This window comes from Pseudochaenichthys georgianus, unplaced genomic scaffold, assembly GCF_902827115.2.
Source record: "Pseudochaenichthys georgianus unplaced genomic scaffold, fPseGeo1.2 scaffold_675_arrow_ctg1, whole genome shotgun sequence".
Lineage (NCBI taxonomy): Eukaryota > Metazoa > Chordata > Actinopteri > Perciformes > Channichthyidae > Pseudochaenichthys > Pseudochaenichthys georgianus.
This window is the reverse complement of record NW_027263229.1, coordinates 1,415-11,740: the sequence shown is the minus strand read 5'-3', so window position 1 is coordinate 11,740 and position 10,326 is coordinate 1,415. Positions and strand designations below refer to the sequence as shown.

Sequence of the window (10,326 nt, the reverse complement as noted above, 5' to 3'; positions counted from 1 at the left end):
TGAAGGGGGGCGTGTTCTGGACGGTGCTTTCTGAAGTCTATGAGGATTTCTTTCGTTTTGCTTGTGTTCAGATACAGATTATTTGATGAACACCACTCAGACAGCTTCAGGATCTCGTCTCTGTATGCCGACTCGTCGTCTCCATTATGTATTTGGCCGACCACAGTGGTGTCATCTGCAAATTTGATAATGGAGTTAGAGGGGTGAATGGGAGAGCAGTCGTGTGTGTAGAGAGTGTAGAGTATAGGGCTCAGCACGCAGCCCTGCGGGGAGCCAGTGCTGAGGGTGCGGGTGGAGGAGCAAAAAGGGCCTATTTTTTAACATCTATCACTGTGTATATCACCATTCAAACATCTTTTAGAAGCTGAACAAACTCCACACAGCTCAGTGAAGACTGAGAGATGTTGACTTTATTTGATCATTTCAGTAAAAACTAACGTTCATATTTCTCTCTTTGATTATAATACTGATGAACGTTCAGAACAAAGCACTTTGTAACTTACCACATACGTTTTAAAATGCTTAATAAGCACCGTAACTTTCATGATATCATTTCTCCGTCATAATCGGTTGTTTCCGCGAACGGCCGGCTGCAATGCATTGTGGGGCAGCATTTTCTCCTCTCCTCTCGGTGAGGGAGGTCCAGTGGTTCCTAAGCTAAAGGAGGTTAGAAAGGAAGCTTGAAACCTCCTTTCCTTTCATTTGGAGAATTGGAACGGCACTTATCATGGCTGCCACTGAGGGACTTCCGGGTCATTTCACTCCGTTAGGAAGGTTCCTAAGCTAAATGGACTATTGGAACGCAACCCAACACTCGACAGCTGATGCAGCTGTTATCACGTAATAATGAATGGACGTCGCTTTAAAATGACCGCTCAGAGGAGAAGAGTTCTCATTTCTTTAAACGTCTGCTTCCCCTCCTCGGTCCTCCGCTCGCATCTCCTGTGGGCGGGACTAAGTCTCGAGGAGGGGAGTCGAGGAGGGGAAATTTAAGAAGTCTTTAGATTCAACAATGTTACCTTAGAAAAGAAGGAGGGGAGATATTTCACATCAAAAATGTAGTAGCAGTAATATTTCACACATGTATTAAATAAAACCCATCATTCAATGGAAGTCGTAATCGTGTTATTTGTGTGGCATTTAGATGATATATAACCCCTCGTTCTGACGACTAAACGTTTAGGACTGGGTCAGATTCGACCCCGAGGACAACAGGAAGGTTCAGCAAACTTTTCCCGTCTTCAGTTTCGGGGATTTTGCATCCAGAGCCAACCACCAATCCCAATCAATCTATGAATCAACCCACAATGCACTGCAAGTCCTCGGCCACAAGTCAAAATGATGAAAGATTTTCAGAAAAAAGTCTGTATTGTTAGATTTCAGGAAAAAGTTTTTAAAAAATTGATTTCAGAAAAAGTCCATGTTTTTCAGGAAAAAAATCAGCCTTTTGAATAAAGTCAAAATATATACAGGGAGTGGGAGAGAAACACGATTACATTATAAATAGTATATCAAGCTTTACACTGTTATTACAAACCACATGTGTGAGTGCCGCACTGACGTCACAAAATGACATTCAACGCAAGTCCATATTAATATATTTTATTACCATACAAGTATACACTTCACTGTTTAATCCAAATACAAAAAAACACAGGAAATAATTACGGAAAGCCGTCTGTTAATGCTGTGCAGGTACTGTAGCAGTGTGTCTTTCAAGTCCATTCAATACGTTCAAGTCCAGAAGGCTCAGTGCACGTTTAATATATCTAATATTCAGTTAGTGGTACACATGCTCAGGCTCCACCGCACACGGAGCTCAGCGGAGAATACATAGTCAGTTCAAATCACCTGGTTAGGAAAGGTGTGTGTGTGTGTGTGTGTGTGTGTGTGTGTGTGTGTGTGTGTGTGTGTGTGTGTGTGTGTGTGTGTGTGTGTGTGTGTGTGTGTGTGTGTGTGCGCATCTGTGTGTGTGTCTGTGTGTGTGCACGCGTGTGTGTGCATCTGTGTGTGTGTGTGTGTGTGTGCGTGTGTCTGTGCACGTCTGTCTCTGTGTGTGTGTGTGTGTGTGTGTGTGTGTGTGTATTTCAATGTAATATGAAGAAGATATGTTATATGCAAATGATCCCGCCTTCAGGGAGTTGGGGGAAGAGCAGCACACACACATTATTCAAATCATGCCATATTCTTTTAACAAGTTATTTCTTATGTTTTTGAATTTCCATTAAACCCCTTGTTGTCGTTATGTTTTGAAAGATCCTCTATAAATAAATGTAATTATTATTTCTTTTCATGTACACTCTAAAGTCTTTCTCTCACCTGTAAGTCCTTAACTTGTTAGTCAGGAGTTCATCTGTCTCTCGTTCGAAGCCAGTATTTAGAATATAAGTCATAATAAATACAAATAAAATAAATGGTACACCAGATATCTTACTTCTACTTCAATGTTTGCCTTCAAAACTACATTTCCCAGAGGCTCAGAAAATGGTTGCAATCTTTTGAGAATAGATTTAGCTTGAGTGACGTCCCCTCTCCCTCTCATCTGGAGATCTGCTGCTTTCTCTGTTTCACATGAAAGTGAATATCACCACGGACTCTGAGGAATTTCCTATATGCTCTGGACACTTTTTAAAACAGTTTTTAATCTACTTTTCCGGACCCCCGTTCTTTGCTTTTTCTTCATTATTCTTGGATTTCTCCAGAGTGACTGAAACATAATATCACCAGTTTGCTTTTGAACGGAGACATTTAAAGACATTACTTTGGACGCTGAAACCATAACATTGAGACCATAAGAATCCATAATGAGAACGTCCGTGCTACGGTCACGTGATGCTACATAACTTTTCCTGTCTGAGTTTTAATCGTCTGTTCTTCAGCTTCTGTGTCGGGACGTGAACACCAGTTTCAAGGAAAGAGCACCGCAACACAGACTCAAGGTTTTCCGTCTTCTCCTCTTCCTTCTTTTAGGTTTCACTTCTTGTGTCCCTTCAGTTGCCGGGCGAGAGTCTGCAGGGTGTCCCTCTGTTCGTACAGATACATCTGAGTGTCCCACAGCATGTCCACCAGCACTGAGTCACTCACCTCGTCCAGCATCACCTCCTGAGACAGCTGGGGACTCAACCTGCAGGGAAGCACCGGTATCAGGTTAAAGGGGACATATTGCACTCTTTAAAGAGTCCTCTCCTGCTGATGTTCAGGTGTATATCAGTGTGTAGTGTCTCTACTTTAAAGAGTCCTCTCCTGCTGATGTTCAGGTGTATATCAGTATGTAGTGTCTCTACTTTAAAGAGTCCTCTCCTGCTGATGTTCAGGTTTATATCAGTATGTAGTGTCTCTACTTTAAAGAGTCCTCTCCTGCTGATGTTCAGGTGTATATCAGTATGTAGTATCTCTACTTTAAAGAGTCCTCTCCTGCTGATGTTCAGGTGTATATCAGTATGTAGTGTCTCTACTTTAAAGAGTCCTCTCCTGCTGATGTTCAGGTGTATATCAGTATGTAGTGTCTCTACTTTAAAGAGTCCTCTCCTGCTGATGTTCAGGTGTATATCAGTATGTAGTGTCTCTACTTTAAAGAGTCCTCTCCTGCTGATGTTCAGGTGTATATCAGTATGTAGTGCCTCTACTTTAAAGAGTCCTCTGCTGCTGATGTTCAGGTGTATATCAGTATGTAGTGCCTCTACTTTAAAGAGTCCTCTGCTGCTGATGTTCAGGTGTATATCAGTACGTAGTGTCTCTACTTTAAAGAGTCCTCTCCTGCTGATGTTCAGGTGTATATCAGTTTGTAGTGCCTCTACTTTATAGAGTCCTCTCCTGCTGATGTTCAGGTGTATACCAGTATGTAGTGTCTCTACTTTAAAGAGTCCTCTCCTGCTGATGTTCAGGTGTATATCAGTTTGTAGTGTCTCTACTTTAAAGAGTCCTCTCTGACCTGTGGTAGACGGTGTCGATCATCTCACACCAGGATCCGGCTCGATCCACCGCACAGCCGTCAGAGTCTGTGCACTGAAACAGAGAGGATTCTGGGTAAAAGAAAGAACCAAAATCTGTGTATAACACTTTAAAGTAGCCTGTGTTCGTCGTCCATCACATACGCCTGCCCCTCCCATAACCCCACCACTACCATGGGCCACTCGATTCACAACATTACCCTAACCCTACCCCTAACCCTCACACCAGATACTGCCTGGTTTTCGGACCCCCCCAGACCCCCCCAATAAAGCAAAACTGCACGTTTCAGAGTGGCCTTTTATGGTGGCCAGCCTAAGGCACACCTGTGCAATAATCATGCTGTCTAATCAGCATCTTGATGTGCCACACCTGTGAGGTGGGATGGATTATCTCGGCAAAGGAGAAGTGCTCACTATCACACATTTTCTCAGATTTTTGAACAATATTTGAGAGAAATGGTTATTTTGTGTTTATAAAAAATGTTTTAGATCTTTGACTTCATCTCATGAAGAATGGGAGCAAAAACAAAAGTGTTGCGTTTATATTTTTGTTCAGTGTAATTTGGAAAATGATTGATTCGAGTACGTCTGGGTCTCTGTTTCATTCAGGCCCGGCTCTGTGTGTGTGGTGTGAGCGAGAGAGAGCGCACCGGTACCGGAGATCGTTGTTGTTAGCTTCTGGTGCTAGCGAGCTACGCTAACGGAAATAAGGAGTTTTTTCAACAACCAGCTGGAGGAGAGTCCTCTCCAGTCGGACTGAGAGGCTCCGTGGGCTAAAGGACTCTCTCAGTGTTCAGATAGTTCACTTTAGTCTTAGGTCACGTGAGCACCAGACCACAGTTTGTTGCATTGTTTCATTCTTCAGAAGGTTCGCTTTGCGTTCACACGGAAAAACTCAAACGGACTATACACTTTAAACACAAGTCATGTGCACGGAAATGCTGTTCACCCATTGGTCAGACATTAAGGGGGTAAAAACGCAAATCCCGACAATTTCTCCCGGAGCCTCCGCCATGGAGCATCGGCACTTTCTGCAGGTTGTTCTCATGCTGCTGTTAGTCTGGAGATCAACAGACGCTAGCGGCCCGCGCATGCGATTACATAATCAGACAACGTCCGTTAAAAAACATTATAAAACGGACAAGTCAAATCAAGCAATCTGATTGGTTCTTAGCCGTGGTATACGCTCAGTATATCACGTCTAAGAACCAATCAGATTGCTTGATTTGACTTGTCCGTTTTATAATGTTTTTTAACGGACGTGGTAGAATTGTAAGTTACTTTTCACAACAAGTTAGTATCCCTCCGAGTCTGAGAAAAACAGTATACCGTTGGGCAAACTGGAACAAGAAAGCAGCGGAGAAGTAACGGGGCAGAAACCCTCCTTTTTACGCAGCGGTCCAGACATAGACATCAAACGGCAAAACATATTCAGTGTGCAGTTCCTTTGGCATCAGGGCAGGGATATCTAGATACTCTCCAAGGTCTGACGTCATGAATTGAGCTACTTTTAAAGCAAGCAACGGTGTTTTCAAATCTGTAATCAAAGAGGTCCGCAAAAACACTATCGGCCAATCAGATTGCTTGATTTGACTTGTCAGTTTTATAAATATATTTACATTTCTTCCGTTACGGAACAAACTTACAAAGCATAAGATGGAAACATTTAAGATTAACTTGGACCTCCGGGGGGGGCTCACTATGGAGGAGTGGATTGAGCCGTGCCTATCTCCAGAAAGCCCCTACACGACGACATGCAGAGCTGCGTGAAGAGCAGGCAGACCAGCTGGAGAGGGACCACCATTCAAAAGCTTTCTGATGGGGTCTTGAAACAAAGCAGAGACATGATGAGCGTTAGTGGCCACAGGTGCGAATACTCTCTAGAGCTGCTGGAAGCCGAGTCTCGGGGACCGGAGAAAGTGGAGCAATATTCTCGCCACGCCGAGCAACAGCTAGAACAACCTCAACAAGTAACCTCGTAAGAACTCTTTAACTAAACAACCGCGGATGTCTTGAAAGACTCTTTCGCTAAAGACTTTGAAGACATCCGCGTTCTTGTGACAGGTAAATACTGCGCTTCCTGTGTTTTGGTGCGGACTGCGTTCCCACCGGCGATGAACCGCTCCAGAGTTCACTAGCAAGCGCTCCGAGACCACCTCTTTCAGCGGACCAGAGTCCGGTTGTTTAGTTCACTTCAGAGGACTGCGTTCACACCGACCCAAACGAACCGCACCAAGCGGCTAAACGCACCAGGGTTCCATTCAACCGGACTCTACAAGGCAGGTGTGAACGCACCCGTTATCTCAGTGGGTCTCAAACGGTTTGGTCACCATTTATGTAAACATTTATTTCCAAGGCACACGTTTATATGATCATTATAGTTATAAAAAATAAGAGAATAAATGAAAAACAGTTATGTAATGCTATATGACAGTAAAACAAGAATAACGTTTAAAAGGGTGATTTGTAAAATATACATAAAGAAATAGTAAATCTGTTTACAGTTCAGTTTCATCTGGGTGCTGAGAGATGTATAGATCTCTCATGTTGCTCTCAAAGTGCACCAGATTGATGCTTTAACTTCAACATTTAGGAGGTGAGGACCCCCCTAGAGGAAGGTGAGGGCCCCCCCTAGAGGAGGTGAGGACCCCCTAGAGGAGGTGAGGACCCCCCTAGAGGAGGTGAGGACCCCCCTAGAGGAGGTGAGGGCCCCCTAGAGGAGGTGAGGACCCCTTAGAGGAGGTGAGGGCCCCCCTAGAGGAGGTGAGGGCCCCCCTAGAGGAGGTGAGGGCCCCCCTAGGGGAGGTGAGGACCCCCCTAGAGGAGGTGTGGACCCCCCTAGGGGAGGTCCACACACCACCAATAAAATATCACGTGACCCCTGCTTACACCTATATGCCGTGAGCTGATTATCGAGCCTTCATTGTAACAGTCGCGGGGTACATTGTTGTGTGTGTGTGTGTGTGTGTGTGTGTGTGTGTGTGTGTGTGTGTGTGTGTGTGTGTGTGTGTGTGTGTGTGTGTGTGTGTGTGTGTGGTGTGTGGAGCACTGCAGTAGAACATTCCTCTGTAGCACCCGGTGCATTAATGGGAAACCCTAAATGTTTGAGCACCCTCTATGAAAACATCAAGCTACCCCACAGCACCCCAAAATAATGGCCCGCCACCAGAGTTGGGTTGTAACGCGTTACAACGTTATTGTAATAATATTACTTTTGTCGGTAACGGAGTAGTGTAACGCGCTACTTTTATAATTCAGTAGTCACACTACAGTTACTAACATCGCCCCGACACGCGTTACTTCGTTACTTACTAAAATCAGTCATAATCAAACCTCAACACACACCTGCAAAGAACACATGCTAGGTGAAGCTAACGCACATAGCTGTTGTTTATTTATATCACGTAGTCTGTTCTTCTTCTCTGTCTTCCGGTTGTTGCCTGTTTGAATGACGAATACACACTACCGCCGCCTCTGCTGGTAAGGAGAGTTTATTGCCACTCACGCATGCGCAGTTCGTACGTGCTCGGCTGAATTCTTGTCAGTGTCTGGTTCCAGTGCAAACACATGGCCAACCGCAGGAGAACACGCCGACGCCAACAGCGTGAGCAGAGATAGACTGCACCAAAATACAGATAGCAGGAGACAGAGGACAGCCACGGTCAGATAGCATGAGACAGAGGACAGCCACGGTCAGATAGCAGGAGACAGGGAGACAGCCACGGTCAGATAGCAGGAGACAGAGGACAGCCACGGTCAGATAGCAGGAGACAGAGGACAGCCACGGTCAGATAGCAGGAGACAGAGGACAGCCACGGTCAGATAGCAGGAGACAGAGGGACAGCCACGGTCAGATAGCAGGAGACAGAGGACAGCCACGGTCAGATAGCAGGAGACAGAGGACAGCCACGGTCAGATAGCAGGAGACAGAGGGACAGCCACGGTCAGATAGCAGGAGACAGAGGACAGCCACGGTCAGATAGCAGGAGACAGAGGACAGCCACGGTCAGATAGCAGGAGACAGAGGACAGCCACGGTCAGATAGCAGGAGACAGAGGACAGCCACGGTCAGATAGCAGGGAGACAGAGGACAGCAACGGTCAGATAGCAGGAGACAGAGGACAGCCACGGTCAGATAGCAGGAGACAGAGGACAGCCACGGTCAGATAGCAGGAGACAGAGGACAGCCACGGTCAGATAGCGGAGACAGAGGACAGCCACGGTCAGATAGCAGGAGACAGAGGACAGCCACGGTCAGATAGCAGGAGACAGGGGACAAGCCACGGTCAGATAGCAGGAGACAGAGGACAGCAACGGTCAGATAGCAGGAGACCAGAGGACAGCCACGGTCAGATAGCAGGAGACAGAGGACAGCCACGGTCAGATAGCAGGAGACATAGGACAGCCACGGTCAATAGCAGAGACAGAGGACAGCCACGGTCAGATAGGAAAAACATTCAGGTCTGGATCAGTCTTATGCGACAATGGAAAACTGACTAAAGAGAACATTTGAAACTTTAGCAGTCTGCGTGATCTGCTTGCAGGGAGGGGGCGGGCCGGCCCTGCGAGTAAAGTACGAGTAAAGTAACGAATTACTTTATGTAGAGAGTAACGAAGTAGTGTAATATATTACTTTTTTTTAGTAACGACCCCATCTTCTGGCCGCCACTGAGGCCTGCGACCCTCGTTCTGAAGACATGTGCAGTGCAAACAGGCTCATTGCAGCCACTCATGCTAAGACACATTTTCTGCCAATATCACCATTTTCTTTCTTTTCATTTTTTGCACAGATTGCAAAGTGGCAAAGTCTTATAACTTACTGTTCAAGCAAAGGGATTGCACAATTGTTTATGTATTTATTTTTTTGAGCACAGACTGATGGAGCATTGTTTTATTATCACTGTTCTAGCAAAGGAATGCTCACGTTCATATGATGTATTTTATAAATGTTAACCTGGCCCATTACGTGGCTATTTGTGTTGGGGGGGCCCGACTTTTGTTTTTTCTCCAAAGGGGGGGGCCTGGCGGAAAAAGATCCACTGATCGAAAGTAACAGACAGAGAATCAGCAGTTTGGAAACAGGCTGAAACAGAGGGGATTCTGGGTAATGCTGCAATGACCCGTTGGTGTTTCAGCCAATCAGAGACGGGCTCTGGATATATCTGAGCCCTGGGATGGAACAGGGGACCTTGAACCCTCTGGATGTACTCACACAGTCCACCAGCATCTTGCCCAGCTCTTTGGCTCCCACGAAGCTCTTTGCAAACTCCAGAGGGTTGGAGGGCCGGAAAACATCCACCGAGTTCACGACCACCTGGGGGGGTTTACCTGCAGACCACACAGGCAAGGGTCATTCACACAGCGTCTTTCAACACGAGGCAATTCAAAGTGCAACGGAACCTTTTGGACTTCTGTGAATGTCACAAGAAATATAAAATCTTGCATGTTGATATAAAGGGCCTCACCTGTACCGAGGGAGACCACCACCCCCAACCTCTGGATCTCCTGTGCACGGCCCTGAGAGGAAGAGACCGATGTTTCAATCTTAGAATAAAGACATAAGCTTTAGAAGACCCATAAAGAAAGTGAAGTCTGTTTCCCACCACTGCTTTCAGAGCTTTGTTGTACTGATGGATCTCCGTCATGGCGTCCAGCGTGGGGTTGTTGGCGAGCAGCCCACCGTCCAGGAAGCGTCCCATTGGTCGGAAATACGTGGGGGCGGCGCCACTGGATCGGGCGGCGCGCCACACCAGCTGCTCTGAGAAACACAACGACAGGAAATAAAAAAACAGCATCAAATGATTCATAAGAGAGAGGGCCTGAGTTTAGGAGTTCTCACTGCGACAAAAGAAACTCCTGACGAACTTGCAACACAACACAACAACACCACACACAACCACACACACACACACACAACACACACCACACACACACACACACACACAACACCACACACACACACACACACCACACACACACACACACACACACCACAACACACACACAACACAACACATTCATCCGTCACCTTCCTACGCTTTCTGGCGGGCTCCTCTGTGTATCCCACTACCAACACATCCTCATCCTCCCATCCTGCAACAACAACATGGCCGCCACTCAGACACAACGGCTTCAGAAACATGAAGTGCACATTCAGACCAAGAGTTTCCCAGTGTCTCGAACACTAACACAAGCCCAGAAACCAGTCAATTGCTCCCCCCAGTGGTAGAACCGATGCACTGCACCACCAAAACACCCGTGTCATACAAAGTAATGCAGTGATGTTGTATTTATGTGTTGGACCCTGAAGGCAGCATCTCCCTGGTCCAATGGGATTCCTCCATGTGATTTCGGATTATTGAAGGAAATAATCTCT

At 46.2% G+C, this 10,326-nt stretch overlaps 1 protein-coding gene across 1 annotated transcript; it reads right to left on the bottom strand.

Annotated features, from left to right (window-relative positions):
• Positions 1 to 1,586: 1,586 nt before the first annotated feature.
• Positions 1,587 to 10,049, bottom strand: pla2g6 (phospholipase A2, group VI (cytosolic, calcium-independent)). Its single transcript, XM_034079639.2, has 6 exons — positions 9,966 to 10,049; positions 9,554 to 9,708; positions 9,416 to 9,467; positions 9,163 to 9,278; positions 3,932 to 4,005; positions 1,587 to 3,124 (listed from the first exon to the last, which is right to left on the bottom strand). The coding sequence occupies exons 2-6, from the start codon at positions 9,647 to 9,649 to the stop codon at positions 2,974 to 2,976; spliced, it is 489 nt and encodes a 162-aa protein (XP_033935530.1). The 5' UTR covers positions 9,650 to 9,708; positions 9,966 to 10,049; the 3' UTR covers positions 1,587 to 2,973.
• Between the last annotated feature and the right edge of the window lie 277 nt (positions 10,050 to 10,326).